Source organism: Trichosurus vulpecula, chromosome 3 (genome assembly GCF_011100635.1).
Source record: "Trichosurus vulpecula isolate mTriVul1 chromosome 3, mTriVul1.pri, whole genome shotgun sequence".
In the NCBI taxonomy this organism is placed as follows: domain Eukaryota; kingdom Metazoa; phylum Chordata; class Mammalia; order Diprotodontia; family Phalangeridae; genus Trichosurus; species Trichosurus vulpecula.
This window is the reverse complement of record NC_050575.1, coordinates 130132870-130156904: the sequence shown is the minus strand read 5'-3', so window position 1 is coordinate 130156904 and position 24035 is coordinate 130132870. Positions and strand designations below refer to the sequence as shown.

The window sequence follows — 24035 nt, the reverse complement described above, 5'->3', positions numbered from 1 at the left end:
ACCTTAATGATATTATGGATTTGTTTTTTAATTGTGGAAGTGTCTTAGTATTTTGGACATTGAGTCAAAATATGGTAAAGAGAAATTGTTCTTTTTAAGATTTGACTAATGTTACAAAGATACAAATCATTTATTTTACTACCTATAAACTGTTTCAGCCCACTGAAGAAAAGCTATGCTAATTTATATAGCTTTGACATTTTATAATTTTCATGATTTTTAGATAAAGGATTTTATATTTAAAACTTTAATAGTCTAGTCTGAGTTCATTTATCTTTAATTTTTGAAACGGGTAGAGTAATTCATAACAGTAATTTTATTCTGTAATGTAATATTCACTTCAGTTCATTTGTGCATTAAAATTCCTTTAAGACCGTTATTAATGATTTATATAATGAAATGTCATATTAATCACAGAAGTTTTCACATTTTATTATTCTCTTCCATGTTAATACTATCTTTATGATCTCTATTAATGTTTTATATCCTCTAATTTCAATTATAAATCAAGAACATTTTCATGTTTTTGTTGGTATTTGCCTTTCAGGGGTACCACCTTTAAAATTTTATGACTTTTTTTTTCCTACATATGCAGTATAAAACATCTTTATTCATATAAAGGTAGTTAATTATGTCTTTGTTTATAGTAAACTTTCCTTGACAAACTTATAGTTATAATATTTCTCTTCAAGCTCAAAGATTAGAGCGACTTCGAAAAGAGAGACAAAACCAGATAAAATGCAAGAATGTTCCATGGAAAGAAAGAAATGCTTCTCATTCAGGTAAACACAGAATGTTCATTTGTTGTTTTTGTTCTTTTACTTGTAGCACATTTCTTTATATAGGATTGTGAAAAATAAAGCTGAGTAAATTATTTTCAAACATCATCAGTAGATAGATGACTCAATGGATCTGGGCTTTTCTTTCTTTCTTCTTTGTTCTCTAAAAACCATATTTTTATTTTGTGGTCACTGCTTCAGGTGATCACTAGATAGGGATATCCTAGAGTGGTTTTTATGTTTCAGGCTGGAGTTCAACTGGATCATTGGTCCTTAGTGTTTTTCTTGTGTCATGGACCCCTTTGGCAGTTTAATGAAGTCTATAGACTCCTCAGATTAATGTTTTAAATCCATAAAATAAATATTTAGGCTTACAAAGGAAACAAATGATTCTTAAAATATTTTTCAAAAACAAGTTCATGGAGCCCCAAGTTAAGAATCTTTGAAATAGATGAGGCCTCTTCCAGTTCTAACACTGTGTATCTGATTCTGTATTCAAAAGACGCTTATAGTTCCAGCATTCTGTGTTCTCCGGTCTATTATATATTAACATTAAGTAATTCTGTGTTGGTCTTTGGTTGCATCGTTCTTTGCTGTACTCGGTCTTTTGGCTTCCTATATTCTGGAAATACCTTGCTTTGTGTGGTCTTTCCTGACTGCTTCTTTTCAGTCTTTGTTGCAGTCCCTCGTTAATTTCCTGCACTAATCAGTGATCATAATAAACATCTTTGTCTGAGCATAGTATCAGATACTAGTGTCTTTTCATGTTGTGTGTATATATACATGGCTATATAAAAGTGTGCTAGTGTATATTAAAATTCTTGTCTCAGGTGGTCATGTCATTTAGCAAGAAGGGAAGATTAATATAAGAAATTCAGTCAAATTATCTTACCATTTAAAAAAATATGTGTATTTTAAAAAGACATTAAATGTTTAACTTGCCAGCATTTGAATTATGGGATTTTAGAGCTAGAAGAACATTAGATTTTATAATGTTAGAACACAGAATGTCAGAGGTGGAAGGAAGTACCATAATAACCACATTTTTGAGTGTTTTAAGGTTGATCAGGAGTTTTCCTTTATCTTCATTTTACAGATGAAGAAACTGAGATGCAGAGATTTGCAGACTTGAGAACATGTTGGGTGGGGAACCTGCGGCCTCGTGGCATTTTGACTGAGTCTGAGTTTTGCAGCACAAATCCTTTTATTAAGGGCATTTGTTCCGTGAAGTTTGGATTCAGTCAAAGGGCTGCACTCAAGGACCTAGAAGGCCACAGGTTCCCCACCCCTGGTATTAGAGCAGAGGCAATAGACTGCAAAACTGGGAAGAACATCAAATGTTAAAAACAGATAGAATTTTAGAACTGAAAGGGACCATGGGCCTTCTCTAGTCCCATCTTTTCAGTTTTATGGATGGGAGAAACTAAGGCATGCAGAAGTACTATCACTTCCTCAACATTATATAGTTCATGGCAGAGCTGAGACCAGAACAGAGGTTTCTTGACTTCTAATCCTGGCATTGACAAATTAACATTTTAAAAATTAGTCATCATTGTCAGCTCGATAAACTTTGAAACTTAGTTAAATGAATAGTGAAGAAGCGTTTCTCAGAGACAGTTATATTTGAAGATGCTATTAAGTCAAAAACCCCATTTCTTCTTTATCCCATCCCAGTATTTCACTTTTAGAAATTTTCCCAAACTATTCAATCATAATGACTCTTACTTTGTTATAGAAACTTTAAATTCTACTAGAAATAAAGTTTTTAAAATCCCTGAAGGCTAGGCCTTTGGTTTTACCTCCTGTTAAAGGTCTATTGAGTATTTGACATCAATTTCGACAGCTTTGTGTTATTTATCTTGCCTATTTAAGAATATTTATATATCTTAATGAGGTTTCTAGTCAATCTTCTCACTGCCTAGGAACACAGAATTATTTCAAGTTCCTATATTATGTTTTGTTTTTCTGATGTGATAAACACTTAACAGTCATGCATGTTTTCATATGCAACAAGAGCAGAAAAAATTGCATATGATACTACAAATTCCAACTATGTCCAACTCATTTTCTTTTTAAAAAGTATATAATAATTTTGTTATATTAGTTTCAAAGATATGCTGTTTGTCCATTTTCCTCTGAATCTTCCTTTTGTTCTCTTTTATTTTTATTTTTAAAAATGCTTCACTGATGCTCTTTCCTTTATATTCCTTTTTTTTTTTTGGACATCTCTTTCATGAACCTCCTCTGTCACACACAATCCCTCCTCCCTCTTAAAACCACATGTTTCTCATTCTACACCTTTTTTCTGTCACCTCCTTGCCTAGATATGGCAACTGTGCTTCATCAGCACTCTGGATTTGTAATTGGTCACTGCACCGTCAGAGTTTTCAAGTCTTTCAAAGCTGCTTTTCCTTAAAACAGTATAGTCATTTAAAAATTTGTCTTTCTTTTTCTGCTTACTTCACTCTGCCTTGATATACACAACTCTTCCTAGGTTTCTCTAAACCTGTTACTTTTATCATCTCTAAGGACTCAGTCATGTTCCATTCCATTCCATTCCACTTACATGCCATGATTTGTTCAGTCATTCTCTAATTAATAGGCAGCCCTTCAGTTTCCATTTCTTTGCTGCAACAAAAAGTGCTACTCTGAAAATTTTTGTGCCAGTGGGTCCTTCCAGCCCTTTCTTTTATGTCTTTGAGGATGTACCTGGTAGTGGTGTTGCTAGGTTGAAAAATAGGCACAATTTAATGACTGTGTAGAGTTCCAAATTATATTCCAGGATTTTCAGATCACTGCACAGTTCTACAAATAGTTCATTAATGTTCTTCACCTCCCAAATAGTCTGTTGTCATTTTGCTTTTTTGTCATCTTTGCCAATCTGCTGAATGTAAGTTAGAACATCAGAGTTGTTTTAATGTGCGTTTCTCTTATTATTAGTGATTTGGAGCATTTTTGTATTTTTTATTGCTTACTTTTCCTTTTTTGAGGACTCTCTGTTAATATTTTTTGACCATATATCTATTGGGGAATGGCTCTTGTTATGTGTAGTTTTATCACCTCCCGGTATATTGTGGTTATTATCTTGGTTATCAGACCCGTACTAGAAACTTGCTGTAAAGTTTTTTCATAGTCAGCTGTTTCTCTCTTAATCTTAAGGTCATCGATTTTATATGTGCAGATGTTTTAAATTTTATGTAATCAAAACTGTTCATTTTAACTCTTGTGATCTTCTCTATTCCTGTTTTGATCAAGAGCTCTGCCTCTCTCAGTAGTTGCTAAAAGTATCTTCTTCACTGCAACTCTTATTTTTTTTATAATGTCACCTTTTATATCCTGGTATCCATCCATTTGGAGCTTATTGTGGTGCATGGAATGATAGGTTGTTCTAGATGTAATTTCTGCCAGGATGATTTCCAGTTATCTTAGAAGTTTTTGTTGAATAGTGAGTGCTTACCCCAGTAGTTGGGGCTTTTGGGATTATCAAACACTGTACTATTATGTCTTTTGGCCTCTGGATCTTGTGTGCCTAATATATTCTCACTGATCAACTTGTCTGTTTTTTGACCAGTGCCAAGTAGTTTTGATCATTACTCCTTTGTAGTATGTTTTCAGAAGTGGAATTGTTAGGCCTCCTTCCTTTCCACTTTTAAGTATTATTTTCCTTAAGATACTTGACTTTTTGTATCTCCAGATGAATTTTATTATTTTTTCCTAGTTTGGTATGGCATTGAAATACTAAAATGATTTAGATAATATTGCCATTTTAATTAGATTGTCGCAGCCCAGCCAGGTGACAATTAATTTCTTTCCAATTCTTTAAGTCTGTCTATTTCTGCAAAGTGCTTTATAATTGTAGCCATGTAATTCTTGTGTATGTCTTTGTAGGTAGAATCCCAAATATTTTGTATAATCCGTAGTTACTTTGAATATGATTCTCCTACCTCTTCTTTCTGTGTGTTGGTGGTAATATAAAGAAAAGCTGATGGTAGATGTGGATTCATTTTATATCCTGCAACTTTGTTGATGCTATTGTTTCAATTCATTTTTAAAATTTGCCTCTAAGATTCTCTATAGACTTTCATAATTATAAGTCATTATTTTGCTTTGTGTTCCATTTATTTCTTTTCTTGTCTTATTGTTATATCAAACATTTCTAGAACTACTTCAAATAATAGTGGTATTAATGAGCATCATTGCTTTAACTGTGATCTTTTTGGAAATGCCTTTAGCATTTTTCCACAGAAAGAATGCAGACATTTGGTTTTCATTGGATATGATTTGTGTTACTAGAGAAAGGCCCACTTACTCCTGTTTTTAAATATTTTTAATATGAAAGGGTATTTTATTTTTTCAGTAGCCTTTTCCACATTTATTAATACAATTATATGGTTTTTAATGTTTTTAATTAAGATGATCAGTTGTTTTTGTTTTTCTAATATTCAACCCTGCTTTCCTAGTATAAATCCAACCTTCCCATAATGTATAATCCTTTTTAGTATTTTGCTCATTATTGCCAAAATTTAGTATATTTGCCTTATCAATATTTTATTAAATATATTTGTGTTGCTATTCATTAGTGGTATGTGTTTATAGTTTTCTTTCTGTTCTTAGTCTTTTCCTGGTTTAGATTTCAAGACCATATTTGTATCATAGCAGGAATTTGGTAGAATTCCTTGCATTTTGTGAACAGTTCATGTAAGATTGGAGTTCATTGTTCTTTGAACATTTGGTATAATTCACTAGTGACATCATCCCATCCTAAGATTTTCTTCTTTAAGAGTTGATTTATGGTTGTTGAATTTCTTTTTGCCTATCTGTGTTCACATGGGCTTACTTTGACTCCTACCTGACTTTTTCTGTTACTCAGGATTGTATAAGAGAGCTTCCTATTTTTTTTTCCCATTTGTATTTTGGATCATTATTTGATCTTGTCCCTTTTGATATTTTTGTTGGAATTCTTGATTCCTGTGCAACCTTTCATACTACTATCTTCATAGGAAACCCTTATATTATGTATGTCATTTCTGATTTATGAGTTATTTCTAAACTAGCTGTTTCTAATCAGATCACCAAAGTTATCTTGTAATTTTTCCAAGTTCAATTGCCTTTTAGTATTTGGACTCTTTTTTCAGGCATTTATATCATCATTTCTTCCAATATATCAAAATTCCAATGAATTTAAATGCTTCTTTTGGGTTTTAGACATTCTGTGTTGAATTGAGCACTTCTGCTGAGCTTTCCAAACCAAACCCTCTAAACAACTTCTTAAACATGAGTCAAATCAAATTCTGAGCAGGATAACCAAAAAAAAAAAAAAAAGTCAAAGTCACTCATATTTTCTAGCCCAGGACAGCTTAGGAGGACAGAAAGAGAGGTTTGTGGATGTTAGGATGGAAATTCACCAGGAGTGAATGGCAGAAATGGCACTGACTGGGAGCCTGGAGGTGATGGTAGCAGCAGTAGTAGTGGTGGCACAGGAATACTCAGTGCCTTAGGATGATAAGAGGACTCAATATCTGATCAGGAAAATATTACAGGGGACCCCAGTAATAGCATTGGTGTGGGACTGAGCATCATTTGATGGCTCCTTTGCCCATTACCAAGTTGTGGGTTGAAGTTCCAAGGTAGAGAAGAGCAGAAGATTTGCTGTTGTGAGGGAGCAGAGTCCCTGCCTAGGTAAGAACGAGAGTGTAGACCAGGAGGCTAGTGACCAGGACTCTCCCTTGACCATATCATGTTGGAAGCACCAAATAGAGCCCAACTCAAGCATAAAATCCAAAGTCAAGAAATAGGCTGGAAAAATGAGCAAGTAACAAAAAAAGTATTTGAAAGCTTTTGTGGTGACAGGGAAGCTGAAGACCCAAACTCAGAAGACAATGACTTGAAAACATCTATAAGCAGAGCTTCAAAGAAAAATGCGTATTGGACGCAAACCCAACAAGAATTCCTAGAAGAGCTAAAGAAATGGAGTTTTTTAAAGAGCAAAAATAATTAAAAATCAGATAATAGAAATAAAGGAAAAATTGGGAAAAGAAATTACAGTGATGCAAGAAAATTTTAAAAACACTGAACAATTTGGTAAAAGAAGTACAAAACCTCACTTGAGAAAATAATTCCTTAAAAATCAGAATTGGTCAAGTGGAAGCTAATGATTCTATGATACATCAAGTAACAATAAAACAAAGTGAAATACTGAAAAAAAAATAGAAGAAAATGTGAAATATCTCATTGGAAAAACAACTGACCTAGAAAATAGATGAAGAGATCTATTTTTACTTTAAATGAGATTGAGATATCTAATTTAAGAATTATTGGGCTACCTTAAAGCCATGATTTAAAAAAAAGAGCCTAGACATCATGTATTAAGAAACTACAAAGGAAAATTGCCCTGATATTATAGAACCAGAGAGCAAAGTAGAAATTGAAAGAATCCGTCTGTCACTTCCTGAAAGAGATACTGAAATGAAAATTCCCAGGAACATTATAACCAAATTCTAGAGCTTCCATATCAAGGAGAAAATATTGAAAGCAGTCAGAAAGAAACCATTCAAATACTCTGGAGCCACAAGATTTAGCAGCTGCCATGATAAAGGAGCAAAGGACTTGGAATATGATATTCTAGATATGATACTCCAGAAAAGGAACTAGGATTACAACCAAGAATAATCTCTTCAGCAGAACTGAGTATGATCTTAAAAGGGGGGGGGGCGGAGAGGAAGAGATATTTAATGAAATAGAGGACTTTCAAGCATTCCTGATGAAAAGACCAGAGCTAAATAGAAAATTTGACTTTCAAACACAAGGCTCAAGAGAAGTATGAGATAGCATAATGTGAGAGAAATCATAAGGGTCTAAACAAAAAGGTTTATATGGAAAGATAATATTTGTATCTCCTAAAAATCTTACCATTATTAGGGCAATTAGAAAGATTCTACATAGAGAGAGGGCATGGGTGCTGAGTCTCTTATGTTTGGGATGATTTCAGAAATGAAGGATGGGTGAGAAAGAGGGATGCCCTGTGAGAATGGGGAAGGGAGAGGAAGAGTGGGGAAAACTACCTTGCATAAAAGAGGCATGCAATGAAGAGTTTTTCCAAGTTACTTTTGTGTGTTACCTCTTTCCCTTGACCAGATACTTTCTTTTCCCATGTGAAAACAGATTATTTTATCTTTTGAGCACCTTTTGTTATGTCCTCTTCAATTCTATATCTTCTGTGTGTATGAATAAAATATATATATGTATATATATACAAAAAATATGTTTTATAGACACACACATACATAAAATAAGATGATCAGAGTTCCCTATGCAACTCTGCTAATCCCTTATATAATTGAAGGAAATAGCTTTTCTAATTTGTTTTGCTACCTCTATTAATAAAGCTAAGTATTTTTTGCTTTCTTTACATAATTTCCTTTAAGCCCTGGTTTTAATGCTTGATCTATTTTAGCCAGAAATTCTGTTCCTTTGTGTTTCTAGAATGTGACATATGGCCATCTGAATATCCCTGCATTCATTTGGAATGCTATGCTCATCGTTTTAACATCGTTCTGTCCAACTCTTGCTTTGTCTATCTATCTAACTGTGAAACTTACCTTTGTATTCTGTGTATATGCTATGTATATTGTCCCTCACTACCCTTGAGACTACTGTTTGCATGTATGGCATTTTCCAGAAGTCTGGCCAAAGAATATGGAGGTAATGTAGGATAGGGCAGGGCTGTCCAACCACAGGTTTTTATTGAAACAATAGACAAGATATTTTCATTTGCCATTTTAGTGAGAGCTCCGTGGTAGCTCGGCTTCATTTACTAAAGTACTTATATAAATTTCTATGCTTGTAGGTGGGCTGCATAAATTGCACTGTGGGCCACATTTTGGACGGCCTTGGTATGGGGAAAGAGTACTGAATATTAATTTTCCATTAGCCTATCTTCTCCCCCATCTCTCCTCCTTAATTGTTTATAAATGTTTCCTTTAATAAATTGCAGTTTGGTTTGAAACATAGTCCTTAATGCTATATGCACATCTAAAAGCAAACTAGAAAGAGAGTGATGACTCAATCTATTGAATGAAGGTAGAGATAGAATTCTCTAGACAGTGTAGTACTATTATGTTGGCATAGTAGATCTTTAGTTATATCAAATATGTTCTGATTACTGATTGTAGATATACTTATCTATACATTGATAAAACATGACTAGAGCCAGCATGGTTTATGGGAAAGAATACCAGACTTGGCATCAGATCTATGTTTGGGTCCTCTTTGCTAGGAATTGTCTGTGACTCTCTCCCTTGCCTGGAATGTTCTGCCTCTTGGCCTCCTTCAGGTCCCAGCTAAAATCTACAGGAAGCCTTTGTCAATTCTTCTTAATTTTAGTGTCTTCCTTCGTTGATTATTTCCCATTTATCCTATACATATAGCTCATTTGTACATATTTATTTACTTGTTGTCTTCCCCATTAGATTTTGAAGTCTTTGGAGGCAGGTACTAGTTTTTGCTTTTCTCTGTATTCCCAGTCCTTAGCACAGTGTCTGGCACATATTAGACCTTTAATAAACGCTTATTGCCTGACTGACTGACTAGACCAATAAGAGTAATAATGTGTAATGAAGTAGGAAAGATAGTCTGTGGCCAAGTTGTGAGTGACTTTAAAAGTTAAACAGAGGAGTTTTTATTTGGTTCCAGAGGCAGAAGGGAGCTACTGTAGTTTATTGATTTGGGAAATGACATGCTTATATCTGTGCTTAAGGAAGATCACTTTAGAGGGATTGTGTAAGATGAATTGTAGTGGAGGGAGCTTGGAGGCTGGGAGACAAATTAGGAGGCCATGGTAATAGTCTGGATGAGAGGTGATAGCCTGAACTAAGGGAGTTGTTTTATGAGTAGAGAGAAGATGTTGGATGGGAAAAATTGAACATTTAAATGGCAAGATTTCGGGAACTGACTGGATATGTGAGATGAAGGGATGTGAGGAGCAGTCAGACAGGATGAGAATAATGTTATAAAGACCCAGTGAGGAAAATATCTTGCATCAAATGTAGCAGACTGAGAAGAGGTGATCTAATGTGGTAACTAAGGTCATTGGTAACTTTGGAGAGAGCAATTTCACTTGAGTTGTCTTAAGGCAGCTTGCAAGATTGATGGGTGAATGAGATGTGGAAGTGGAGGCAGTGAGTGTAGACAAATTTTTTCAAGAATTTGGCTGAAAAAGGGAGGAAAGATGCAGGATGATAGCTTAAGGGATAGCAGAGTCTAGTGAATTTTTAAGGATGGGCAAGATTGAGTGTATTTGAGAGGACTTTGGAAGGAACCAGTAGGTAGGGAAAAATTGAAGATTAGAGAGAATAGGGGGGTTTCTGCTGGAGAAAATGGCATCAAAGGCACATATAGAGGAGTTGGTTTTGACAAGGTGAAGGGTCACCATATTATCATAAACTGAAACAAAGTAGGAGAGTGAGATTTTGAGGTGAGAGAAAGAGTAAGGGATGTCATGATCAGTAGTCTTAGTTGTTTCAGTAAATAAGAGGTTAGATCCTCAGGTGAATGGGTGGGATGAGGAGGAAATGTGAGAGACTTGAGAAAAGAAAAGGTTAGGAACATTTTCTAATAGGGAGGAGGATAGAGAATCAGAGAAGAATAAACTGATTGCTTTGTGGTAATGAGGGCCCAGTTGAGATTGGATAAAATATATCTATAGTGTACCAAGTCTTTTCTTCCTTTGAGGTACATGCTATTTATATCTACCATCCCATCAAACCTTTTTAACTGTTGTTTACAGACCCTTCCTCACTGAGTTTGGTATTGGCTCACAATATTTTTCTTCCCATCTCCTGTCCGCACACTAGGAGATTTAGCATACATCTTGAGTCTCCTTCAAACTCCTTTAACCACTCAGTTTTTCACCCTACTCCTTCCCATGAGCTACTCCTCCATCCCACCTTAGAAACAAACATATGGTCATACTCTTGATCTTTCATATATATAACTCCCATAAATGCACTATCTCTATTTTCAAGAGTTCCAAAATCTCCTTATAAGACCATAACCTTTTGAGTTTTTTTTTCACCTTGCCTTCTACCTTTCCTTACAAAATCTTTCTTCTCATCTGCATCACAACTTCCAGTCTCTTGACCGTTTAGTTCTCTCCCAGGCCATCTCCCCTGTACTAGCCTTTCTCTCTCCTCTTTTGTCTCTCCTTTTTTCCTATCTTTTAAAACATTATTTATTTAATATTTTAGTTTTCAACATTGATTTCCACAAGATTTTGAGTTACCAGTTTTCTCCCCATTTCTACCCTGCCCTCCACTGCAAGATGGCCTGTATTCTGATTGCCCCATTCCCCAGTCAGCCCTCCCTTCTGTCACCCCACTACCCCACCCCCCCATCCCCTTCCCCCTTACTTTCTTGTAGGGCAGGACAGATTTCTGTTCCCCATTCCCTATATATCTTATTTCTCAGTTGCATGCAAAAACAACTTTTTCTTTTGAGCATCTGATTTTTAAACTTTGAGTTCCAAATTCTCTCCCCTCTTCCCTCCCCATCCACCCTCCCGAAGAAGGCAAGCAATTTAACATAGGCTACACATATATTACTATGTAAAACACTTCTACAATACTCATGTTGTGAAAGACTAACTATATTTCCCTCCATCCTATCCTGTCCTCCTTTATTCAGTTTTCTCCCTTGACCCTGTCCCTTTTCAAAAGTGTTTGCTTTTGATTACCTTCTCCCCCATCTGCCCTCCTTTCTCTCATCCCCCCTTTTTTATCCCCTTCCCCCTACTTTCCTGTGGTGTAACATACCCAATTGAGTGTGTATGTTGTTCCCTCCTCAAGTCCAATCTGATGAGAGCAAGATTCACTCATTCCTCCTCACCTGTCCCCTCTTCCCTTCCAGCAGAACTGCTTTTCCTTGCCACTTTTATGTGAGATAATTTACCCCATTCTGTCTCTCCCTTTCTTCCTCTCTCAATATATTCCTTTCTCATCCCGTAATTTTATTTTATTTTTTTTAGATATCATCCTTTCATATTCAGCTCACCCTGTGCCCTCTGTCTATGTGTGTATGTATATATTCCCTTCCACTACCCTAATACTGATAAAGGTCTCATGAATTGCACACATCATCTTTCCATGTAGGAATGTAAACAAACAGTTCAACTTTAGTAAGTCCCTTGTGATTTTTCTTTCTTGTTTCCCCTTTCATGCTTCTCTTGATTCTTGTGTTTGAAAAGCAGGTTTTCTATTCAGCTCTGGTCTTTTCATTGAAAAAGCTTGAAAGTCCTCTATTTTATTGAAAATCCATATTTTGACTTAGGGCATTAAACTCAGTTTTGCTGGGTAGGTGATTCTTGGTTTTAATCCTAGCTCCTTTGACTTCAGGAATGTCATATTTTAAGACCTATGATCTCTTAATATAGAAGCTGCTAGATCTTGTGTTATCCTGATTGTGTTTCCACAATACTCACATTGTTTCTTTCTGCCTGCTTGCAGTATTTTGTCCTTGAACTGGGAACTCTGGAATTTGGCAACAATATCCCTAGGAGTTTTCTTTTTGGGATCTTTTTCAGGAGGCAATTGGTGGATTCTTTCAACGTTTATTTTACCCTGTGGCTCTAGAATATCAGGATAGTTTTCCTTGATAATTTCTTGAAAGATGATGTCTAGGCTCTTTTTTTGATCATGGCTTTCAGGTAGTCCAAAAATTTTTAAATTATCTCTCCTGGATCTGTTTTCCAGGTCAGTGGTTTTTCCAATGAGATATTCACATTGTCTTCCATTTTTTCATTTCTTTGGTTCTGTTTTATAATATCTTGATTTCTTATCAAGTCACTAGCTTCTACTTGCTCCAAATTAATTTTTAAGTTGGTATTTTCTTTAGTGGTCTTTTGGACCTCCTTTTCCATTTGGCTAATTCTGCCTTTCAAGGTACTCTTGTCCTCATTGGCTTTTTGGAGCTCTTTTGCCATTTGGGTTAGTCTATTTTCTAAGATGTTATTTTCTTCAGTTTTTTTGGGGGTGGGGGTCTCCTTTAGCAAGTCATTGACTTGTTTTTCATGGTTTTCTTGCATCTCTCTTATTTCTCTTCCCAATTTTTCCTCTACTTCTCTTACTTGGTTTTCCAAATCCTTTTTGGGGTCTTCCATGGCCTGAGCCCAGTTCATATTTTTCTTGGAGCCTTTTGATGTAGGCTCTTTGACTTTGTTGACTTCTTCTGGCTGTATGTTTTGATCTTTTTTGTCACCAAAAAAACCATTCTAGAGTCTGAGTCTGTGTCCTTTTTTGCTGCCTGGCCATATTCCCAGGCAACTACTTGACCTTTGAGCTTTTTGTCAGGGTATGACTACTTGTAGAGTAGAGAGTGCTTTGTCTCAAGCTTTAGGGACTCTGTTGCTGTTTTCAGAGCTACTTCTACTCCACCGTAACCCCAGGCTCTGCCACAGCAGCGCTCTTCCTCCCCCAAGAACTGCCAACCAGGATTGCGACCCATATCCAAGCAGGGCAAAGCAAGCCCTGCACTCCCGCTCTGGTCTGCTGCTTGATTCCTCCCACTGTGTGAGCCAGGGACTCTGGAAGGAGCTGACACTGGAGCTCTGGAAGCAGCCATAGGAGCTTCCTGCTGCTGCTGGCAGCACCGCCGCACCACCTCCGCCACCCCCCAGGGCTGGGGCCTGACCGCTTTCTAACCTGATGTAGCAGTTTTCTCACTAACCTGTTCCATGGTCTTTGGCATTTGTTGGTTGAGAAGTCTGGCAACTGCCATAGCTTAGTGATTCATGGCCCTACAGCCTGCTCTGTGCTGACTCCCAGTCTGGTCTGTCCTGGTGCAGCCTATGCTGGGCTTGGCTTGGCTCCCAGCACTGTGCGATAGACCCTTCGTAGCGATGATCCAGGCCGTTCTGGGCTGGATACCTACTTCCCTCTGCTATTTCATGGGTTCTGCAGCTCTGGAATTTGTTCAGAGCCATTTTTTTATAGGTGTTTGGAGGGATTTGGGGGAGAGCTTTCCAGCTGCCATCTTGGCTCTGCCCCTCCCCCCCCTTTTCCTGTCTTGACCTGTTGATGAACCAAGTCAATTCTACAATGTTCTCCTCTCTTGAATCCCTAGCCCTCTTATCATAGCACCAGTTATGTCCAGCTAAGCCTCAGCCTTGGTTCACTCTCACTATTTGTTGCCTTCATGCCTATATATGTGCTGCTGAACAAAGGTGGAGAAAATCATTACTGAGTCCACTACAAACTTATGTAACACAACCTCAGCTGGGCCTTCACTACTGCTCTGCAGATCCTACTGTAACCTCACTGATCAACTCGTTATCCTACTCTCCACAGTGGCTCTTCCAAACCTTTTCATCCCTCCTTACACTTCTCATGGTTTGTCTTCCCCCCATTCTCTCAGCTGAAAAACCTTGCTTCACACTTTACAGAAAAAATTGAGGTCATACACCACAAACTCCCCTCTTCTCTTCCTCAGCTGTTATCACTTCATCACGTGAGACGGGGTGAAGGAGGAGAAAGTTGATAGGCAGCAACTGAATATATGCTGTCAGGGCACTTATTTTTTCTTGGGTACGAGAGTATATATACAATTAAGTATATACAAAACAAATTGAAGGCACATATGGAGGGGTGCACACTGGCAAGTGATGGAATCGGGAAAGACTTCGTGAAACAAGGGCTTCTATGAGGGAGTAGTGACATGAGAAGGCATTTCAGATAGAGGAGATGTCCAGTCCAAAGGCAGGGAGTCCTGAGAAAGAATGTCCTTTGTGAAAAACTATAAGATGGCAGATTTGATTGGGTTGCTGTAAAGCCAGTCATGAAGTGAAAGATCTTTCCCTGACCATTGAATAGGCTTCAGGTGGGGCCACAAAGAGAGGCCTGATTAGGGACAGGCACACACTAGTTTGCAAGAAGGGTGAAGCCCTCAGGGCCCTAAGGGGAGTTGCTAAGACCAGAGCCAGTGGTATTCGTGCTGAGTTCTAGTCAATCAGATGATGCCTAGAACTGTATAAAAAGAGCCCAGAACTGGGAGCAGTGGAGTGGAGAGCAGCAGGATTCAGAAGCTGAGAGCCGGCATCAAGAGAGAGCACGCAGCAGAGAGTGCCAAACAGTAGAGAGTTGTGGAGATCAAGCACCTTGGGAGTCAGCAGAGCTGCAGGAGAGAGGGCTGAGCAGAGGGTTAAGATTCATGAGTGATCTTTTTATAGGAAGGACCTAGCATTGAGGGGAAGCTACAGTATAGCTTGGTTCTTTGCTATAATATTTTGTTATAATTTCCTTGTTACTACAGTGAGGTGGGCTTACTGGTTTTGGAATATTAATGCTACAATATCAAATTGGCGGCATTGGTCCTTGGATTTGATCCTCTGGAGTCTAAATAAATGTTATACTTCCTCTGCCTTCTACCTAGAGAATTCTTTATACTTCCTGAATCTGAACCACTCAGGCATATCCATCGCCCTCTCCGAGGTCATGAATTTTGCCTTACTGTTATAGTTGCAGAGTATGGGAAGGGGAGTTTATAATAGGTTGGAAAGGTAGGTTAAGGTCAGGTTATAAGAGCTTCAGTAGCTAAAGAGGGGCCTAAATTTGAACCTGAGTGCAATAGGGAGCCATTGGAGTTTATTGAGTTAAGGGAGCGATATGGTTAGTCCTTTGTTTTAGCAGCTTAGTGGTGCATGAATTGGAGAGGTGTGAAAGATTTGAGGCAAGGAGACCAATTAGGAGGCCATTGCAATTGTTAAATCAAGAGCTGATGAGGTCCTGAACAAAGGTGGTAGCCATGCTATTACGTTTACTTTAGGACACAACTGTATCTATGTGATATGATTATATTCATTGTATCTTTTAAAAATTAAACTTTTCAATTAACAAGCATTTATTTTCTTTCCCTACCTTTTCCCTCCAACTCGAAAAAAGAGAAAAACAATACCCGTGCAACAAGTGTGCACAGTCAAAGCAAAACAAATTTCCATACTGGCCGTGGCCAAAAATGTGATTCATTCTGCATATTTAGTCCATCATCTGTCTGTTACGAGTTTGGGATCATTCTAAATCTTTAGTCCTCTGAAAGCATAGTTGATTATTGTATTGATCATGTGTGGAGAAACTTTCAACATTGTTCATTTTTACAGTGTTTGTTACAATGTACATCGTTCTCATGGTTCTGCTCACATCACTTTCCATTAGTTCATACAAGTCTTTAAAGGCTTTCTTCAAACTGTCCCTTTTATTATGTCTTACAGTGCAGTTGTTATACATAATTTGTTTAGCCATTCTCCAGTTGATGACAACCCATTTAGTTTCCAATTCTTTTTAGCTATATCTTTATATACACTTTAAAAAAGGTTTCATCTTTTTTGTATTAGCCAGAACTTTTCAAGCCAGTTCTTTTTCATAAGAACTTATTTAATGCATTTCTTACTTTATGTATAAACTTGTGCAAAAGATATATTTTTGAAGTGTACTGTGTTAGTACAAAAAGAAACTTAAGAGACCATCTGATTCTATCTCCTCAGTTTGCAGATGAAGAAATAGCCCACAAAGGGAAGTGACTTGCCCAAGGGAACATAATTAGTAGTAAGTAGTTTTGCCTCTTGAACCCAGGCCATTTGATTCCCACTCCAGTCTTTCACCATATTTACAAATAGTTTTAAGAAGAAACAATGAATATAATCATATCACGTAGATATAGCTTTGTCATAAAGTAATGTAACGAAATGGCTTCCACCTTTGTTTATCTCACCATATACATATATATGTGTATATATATATATATATATATATATATGTATATATATATATGTATGTATGTATGTGTGTGTGTGTGTGTGTGTGTGTGTGTGTATATTTTTTTTTTTTGTAAAATCCTGTCATTTATTATCCTGGTCAGTTTCCTGGGAATCTCTTTCCTTACATAGTAGCATTATTTTTTTATATACTGGAAAACTTTTTATTGTAGGTGGAGTCGGATAGCTGGACACAGTTTAGATGATTCCAATTTTTTTGGCAACATGTAAAGCATCATAGTCTGGAACAAGTGGGACATAGGCCTTCTTCTCGCCATCAGGCCAGATCAGCGTGTTGACCTTGGCCATGTCGACGTCATACGGCTTCTTTATTGCTAGGTTGACCTGATGCTTGTTGGCCTTGACGTCCATAATGATGACTAGGGTGTTGTCCTCAGTCTTCTTTATGGTGGATTCAGAGGTCAAGGGGAACTTAATGATGGCATGGTGATCAAGCTTGTTTCTCCAAGGAGCACTTTTCCGAGGATATTTGGGTTGCTTTCCAAGTCTTAGTGTCTTGGGTCGCCGGAAGGTGGGGGATGTTCAGATCTTTTTCTTTCTTTTTTTTTTTTTGTGGCTATGGACACCCTTCAACGCTGCCTTCTTGGCTTTCAAGACCTTGTACTTGGCTTCTTTCTTGGGCGGGACAATGGTTTCCTTCTTCACCTTCAGCGCCATCTTGGAGGAAAGGGTCTTCCAAGGTGCTTCTCAGAAGCTTACTTAGTAGCATTATTGACTTAACTATTGACTTCTAACCTTGCCCCCTTTACTTTCCCTGTGTAAAATTCATGATTTAAAGCTTAAATTAATTTGTCTGTCATACAGAATTAGACTTTCAGCATGAAATAAGCCCAATTTGTGGTATATATCATGTGTCAGAATTGGAGATAGATAAGTAGTTTTAGTTTTATTTTTTCTTTCTTCCTTTATTAGAAAATTTAAGAAACTTGGTTTTCAGTTAAACAACCTTCAAAAGAAAATCTCATGATTACTCTTACCAGAAAAGAAATCCTGGTCGCTAGTTATATGCTGTTGTACAAGTCACAACCCCTTTCTTGACCTCAGTTTCCTTTTCTATAAAATGAGGGAGGTTGACTTAATGATTTCTGGAGTTCTTTCCAGTTCTTCAGTTTCATGTTCTTCATGTTCTTCCAGTTCTTCACATCATTTCATTTGGTTAAATTAAGGTAGACTTAAAAATCTCAATTCTGCTACTTAATACCTTTGTGACCTTAATATCTTTGTGACCTTTATGACATTTCAACTCTGCCTAATGTAGGAGGTCATAGAATGCTGGAATTGGAATATGTAAGCAACATTAAGGTGAACTCTTAATTTGTGCTTCCTGCCATTCTTGAAAAGTATTTTCCCATTTTACTCTTGAGCAGTTTTTGATAATTAGAAATAATTTACATAATAGACAGCTGTTAAGAAATAGGTTTATCATAAGAGGGAGAAAATTAGCGTATTTCGTTTCCAAAAATTAAGAGACTTTTAGTAATAGTTTTTTTCCCATGTTGATTTCTTTCCTGTGTTGTGTCCTAATTTATTTAAAAAAAGTCTTTAGCATGGACTTGACAAACATTTCCATATACAAAGGGCAGAAAAGAGAATTGCATACAAAACCACAGATCTCCTCTGCATCTAAGTTTAAAAAAAAAGAATATAATAAATTCAACATGTTAGTTTCAAAGCTACCTTGCTTGTCTCTGTTTCTGAATTTTCTGTGTATTCTTTAAATGCTCCCTTGACACTTTTTTTTGTGTCACTCTCACTAACCATCACCCTAGCTCTTCCAGCTGCCTGCAAAAAAAAAAAAATCCTTTGTAATGCTCTAATCCAAGGCTCCTTAAACTTTTTGCACTGGTGACACCTTCAGCGCTTCTTGAACTGTGGGTCGCGACAGAGTATTCCAGCCATGGGGGATAGCCATCACAAAGGCACAGAAATTGAGTGTAGTGTTCCAGGAACTGCCAGGAGGTCAGTGTAGTTAGAAAGTGGGTTTTCTTTTCTTTCTTTCTTTTTTTTTTTTTTTGCTTATTAAGTATTTTGTTTTTCCCCAGTTACATGTAAAAACAATTTTTAGCATTTGCTTTTAAAACTTTGAGTTCCAGATTCTCTCCTTGCCTCCCTACCCCGCGTTGAGAAGGCAGGCAATTTGATATGGGTTCTGTATGTATAGTCAAGCAAAACATTTTCATAATAGTCCTGTTATTAAAGAAAGCATAGACAAAAAAAAACCCAAAACAAAACCTCAAGAAAGATAAAGAGAATAAAAAAATACGCTTCAATCTGTATTCAGATATCATCAGTTCTTTCTCTGGGGATGGATAGCACTTTTCATCATAAGTCCTTCGGAGTTGTCTTGGATCATTGTATTGCTGAGGATAACTAAGTCAATCACAGCTGGTCTTCTTCCAATGTTGCTATACTTTGTCGTACATTTCACTTTGTATCAGATCACGTAAAGTCTTTCCAGGTTTTTCTGAGAGCATGCTGGTCATCATTTCTTATACTGCAATAGTTTTCCATTATAATCACATAACAGAATTTGTTCAGCCATTCCCCAATTTAAGGACATCCCCTCAATGCCCAATTCTTTGCCCCCAGAAAAGAGCTGCTATAAATATCTTTTGTACATGTAGGTCCTTTTCCTTTTTTTTTTTTTTTTTATCTCTTTTGGGATACAGACCTAATAGTGGTATTGCTAGGTAAAAGGCTATGCATTGTTTATACCCTTTAGGCATAGTTCCAAATTGCTCTACAGAATGGTTGAGTCAGTTTATGACTCCACCAAAAGGGCATTAATGTCTCTTTTTTCCCCCATGTCCCTTTCAACATTTGTCATTTTCCCAATCTAATAGATATGAGGGAGTAGTTCAGAATTGTTTTAATTTGCAATTCTCCAATCAGTAGTGAGTTAAAGTATTTTTTCATATGGCTATAGATAGCTTTGATTCCTTCATCTGAAAACTGTTCGTATCTTTTGATTATCATTTGGCGAATGGCTCTTATTTTTATAAATTTCACTCAGTTCTTTACATGTTTGAGGAATGAAGCCTTCATCAGAGAAACTTGCTTCATAATTTTTTTTCACAATTACTATTGCTAATTGTATTTCCCTCCATCCTATTTCTCCTCCTGTTTATTCTATTCTCTCTCCTTCACCCATGTCCCTCCTCAAAAGTGTTTTGGTTCTGACTCCTCTCTCCCCCAATCTGCCCTCCCTTCTATCACTGCCCCCCCCCCTTTATTCCCTTCCTTTCCTGCTTTTCTGTAGGGTAAGATAGATTTCTATACCCAATTATGTGTGTATGTCATGCACTCTTTGAACGACTTCTGATGAGAGTAAGGTTTATTCACTCCCTCTCACCTCCCTCTTTTCCCCTCCACTGTAAAAGCTTTTTCTTGCCTCTTTTATGTGAGATAATTAACTCCATTCTACCTCACCCTTTCCCTTTCTCCCAGTACATTCCTCTCTCACCCATTAATTTTATTTTTTTAGGTAACATCCCTTTATATTCAACTCACACCTGTGCCCTCTGTTTATACACAGCCCTTCTATCTGCCCTAATAATGAGAAAGTTCTTCAGTTACATGTATCATCTTCCCATGTAGGGATGTAAACAGCTTAACCTTATTAAGTCCTTTATAGTTTCCCTTTCCTATTTACCTTTTTATGCTTCTTCTTGAGTTTTGTATTTGAAAGTTAGATTTTCTATTCAGCTTCAGTCTTTTCATCAAGAATACTTGAAAGCCCTCTATTTCATTGAATATTTTGCTGGGTAGGTGATTCTTGGTTGTAATCGTAGCTCCTTTGCCCTCTGGAATATCATATTCCAAGCCCTCAGATCTTTTAATGTAGAAGCTGCTAAATCTCACATTATCCTGACTGTGGCTCCATGATACTTGAATTTTTTCTTTCTGGCTGCTTGCAGTATTTTCTTCTCGAACTGGTAGCTCAGGAATTTGACTATAATATTCCTGGGAGTTTTCATTTTGGGATCTCTTTCAGGAGGTTATCAGCAAATTCTTTCAATGTTTATTTTACCCTCTGGTTCTAGAATATTAGGACAGTTTTCCTTTATAATTTCTTGGAAGACAATGTCTAGGCCCTTTTTTTGATCATGGCTTTCGGGTAGTCCAATAATTTAAAAATTATCTCTCCTGGATTTATTTTCCAGGGCAGTTGTTTTTCAAACTATGACATATTTCACATTGTCTTCTATTTTTTCACTTTTGGTTTTGTTTTATTGTTTCTTTATTTCTCATAAAGTTATTAGCTTCCATTTGCTTCATTCTAATTTTTAAGGAGTTATTTCTTCAGTGAATTTTTGTGCCTCTTTCTATTTGGCCAGTTCTGCTTTTTTAAGGCATTTTTCTTCTCATTGGTTTTTTGGACCTCTTTTGCCATTTTTTTAAGGTGTTATTTTTTTCAGTATTTTTTTTGTGTCTCCTTTACCAAGATGTTGACTTGTTTTTCATGATTTTCTTGCATCACTCTTGTTTCTCTTCCCAATTTTTCCTCTGCTTCACTCACTTGGTTTTCAAAATCCTTTTTTAGCTTTTCCATGGCCTGAGACCAATTCATATTTTTCTTGGAGACTTTGGATGTAGGAGCTTTGACTTTGTTATCTTTTTCTGGGTGTATGTTTTGATCTTCCTTGTCATCATAGTAACCTTCTATGGTCAGAATTTTTTTGGTAGTTTGCTCATTTCCCCAGCCTATTACTTGACTTTTAACTCTTTGTTAAAGTAGGGTTCTGCTCCCAGGGTGGAGTACACACTGTCCCACGCTTCAGGGTTTTTGTGCAGCTGTTTTCAGAGATATTTCTAGGGACCTTTGGCATGATCTAAGGAGAGATGTTCACTACTCTCCTGGCCTGTCCTCTGGTCTGTGAGTGACCGCAAGCACTCTTTTCTGCCCTGGAACTGTGAGAAGGGTCCTTGCTTCACTGTGACCACAAGGTCTGATATGTTAGTCCTCCTCCTCGCCATGGGACTGCCACCCAGTACTGTGACCTGGATCAGAGTATGGGCAAAGCAACAGAATACCTCAGTGTTAGGCAAAGCCTCAGTGCCAACAAAGAGGCCCCTGTAATCTTCTGACCAATTGATCTACCCTCTTACTGTCTGTGGGCTGAGAGCTCCAGAAGCAGCTGTTGCAGATGCTGATTCAGTGGCTCCTAAGGCCTGCCCCTGCTCTTTTGGGCCTGGGTCCATGCTGGCGCAGCCTGCACTGGACTGTGCTCCACTCTCACCCAGGTGCAACTGGGTGCTGCTGACCTTCCAAGTTATCTTTGGCATCTGTAGGCTGGGAGGTCTGAAAACTGCCACTGTTCCCACTAATTCAGGTGCCCTGAGGCCTGCTCCTGGTTTGCTGGGGCCCTGGCTGTGTTAGCGCAGCCTGCGCTAGACAGTGCTCGTCTCTCACCCTGGTGTAACAGATCTTTCTCACAGACCTTCTAAATTGTCTTGGGCTGGAAAATTTTTTCATTCTGTCTTTTTGTGGGTTCTGCCACTCTAGAATTTGTTTAGAGGAATTTTTAAAGGTATTTGGAGGAGTTTGAGGGAGAACTCAGGCCTTCACTCCTGAGAGTGGGGTTTTTGAAGGGGAATATAGTATAAAATGATTGGAAAGGTTGGAATGGGGCAGATTATGAAGAGCTTTAAATGCCAAACAGAGGACTTGCTTTTATATTTGATCTTGGACATAGTCAGGATCATGGTCAGATGTATGATTTAGAAAAGTTACCTTTGCAGCTGAATGGAGAGGAGAAAGATTTGGGACCAGTTAGGTTATTGCAGTGATCCAGACAATGTTCCTCTCAGGGCTGATACTCTTTGAGAAGGCCATCTACAATCATTGCCTCTATTTCCTTTCCTCAGTCTGCATTCAGACCTCATTTAACTGAAACAGAAGTTGCTAGTGATTTCTTAATTGCTAAATCTCACGGCCTTTACTTAATCCTTTCTTCTTCTTTTTTTTTTTTGTTTTTCATTGTTCATTTTTTTTTTAGCTTTCATTAATTTTTTTTAAAATTTATTTAGTTTTCAGCATTGATTTTCACAACAGTTTGAATTACAAATTTTCTCCCCATTTCTACCCTCCCCCTCACTCCAAGATGGCATATATTCTGCTTGCCCTGTTCCCCAGTCAGCCCTCCCTTCTGTCACCCCACTCCCCTCCCATCCCCTTTTCCCTTCCTTTCTTGTAGGGCAAGATAAATTTCTACGCCCTATTGCCTGTGTATCTTATTTTCTAGTTGCATACAAAAACTTTTTTTTTTTGTTTTTGAACATCTGTTTTTAAAATTTTGAGTTCTACATTCTCTCCCCTCTTCCCTTCACCCCCACCCTCCCTAAGAAGTCAAGCAATTCAACATAGGCTACATGCGTATCATTATGTATAACCCTTCCACAGTACTTATGTTGTGAAAGACTAACTGTATTTTGCTCCTTCCTAACCTATCCCCCTTTATTGAATTTTCTCCCTTGGCCCTGTCCCCTTTTGAAAGTGTTTGTTTTTGATTACCTCCACGCCCATCTGCCCTCCCTTCTGTCATCCCACCTTTTTTTAATCTTCTTCCTCCTTTTTTCCTGTGGGGTAAGATACCCAAATGAGTATGTATGGTATTCCTTCCTCAGGTCAAATTTGATGAGAGCAAGATTCACTCATTTCCCCTCACCTGCCTTCTCTCCTGTTCCTACAGAACTGCTTTTTCTTGCCCCTTTGATGTGAGATAATTTACCCCATTCTATCTCTCCCTTTCTCCCTCTCTCAATATATTCCTCTCTCATCCCTTAATTGGATTTTATTTCTTTTAGATATCTTCCCTTCATCTTCAACTCACCCTGGGCCCGCTCTCTCTCTCTATATATATATACACACATACATATATAGATACATACACACTCACATATACATATATATGCATATTCCCTTCAGCTACCCTACTGAGGTCTCATGAATCATACACATCATCTTTCCGTGTAGGAATGTAAACAAAACAGTTCAACTTTAGTAGGTCCCTTGCAGTTTCTTTTTCTTGTTGTTTTTCTTGATTACCTTTTCATACTTCTTTTGATTCTTGTGTTTGAAAGTCAGATTTTCTATTCAGCTCTGTTGTTTTCACTGAGAAAGCTTGAAAATCCTCTATTTTATTAAAAGTCCATATTTTGCCTTGGAGCATGATACTCGGTTTTGCTGGGTGGGTGATTCTTGGTTTTAATCCTAGCTCCATTGACCTCCAGAATATCGTATTCCAAGCCCTTCGATCTCTTAATGTAGAAGCTTCTAGATCTTGGGTTATTCTGATTGTGTTTCCACAATACTCAAATTGTTTCTTTCTGGCTGCTTGCAGTATTTTATCCTTGATCTGGGAGCTCTACAATTTGGCAACAATATTCCTAGGAGATTTCTTTTTGGGATCTATTTGAGGAGGTGATTGGTGGATTCT

The 24035-nt window shown here is 37.4% G+C and overlaps 1 protein-coding gene across 2 annotated transcripts in view; it reads left to right on the top strand.

Moving 5' to 3' along the window:
- The window catches only part of MAPKAP1 (MAPK associated protein 1), a 343015-nt gene that overhangs the window by 43388 nt on the left and 275592 nt on the right, over nt 1-24035 (top strand). For both annotated transcript variants that reach the window (XM_036751105.1, XM_036751106.1), the window contains one exon: nt 693-782. In XM_036751105.1, the coding sequence (XP_036607000.1) occupies nt 693-782 (90 nt within the window). The remainder of the gene's footprint in view (nt 1-692; nt 783-24035) is intronic.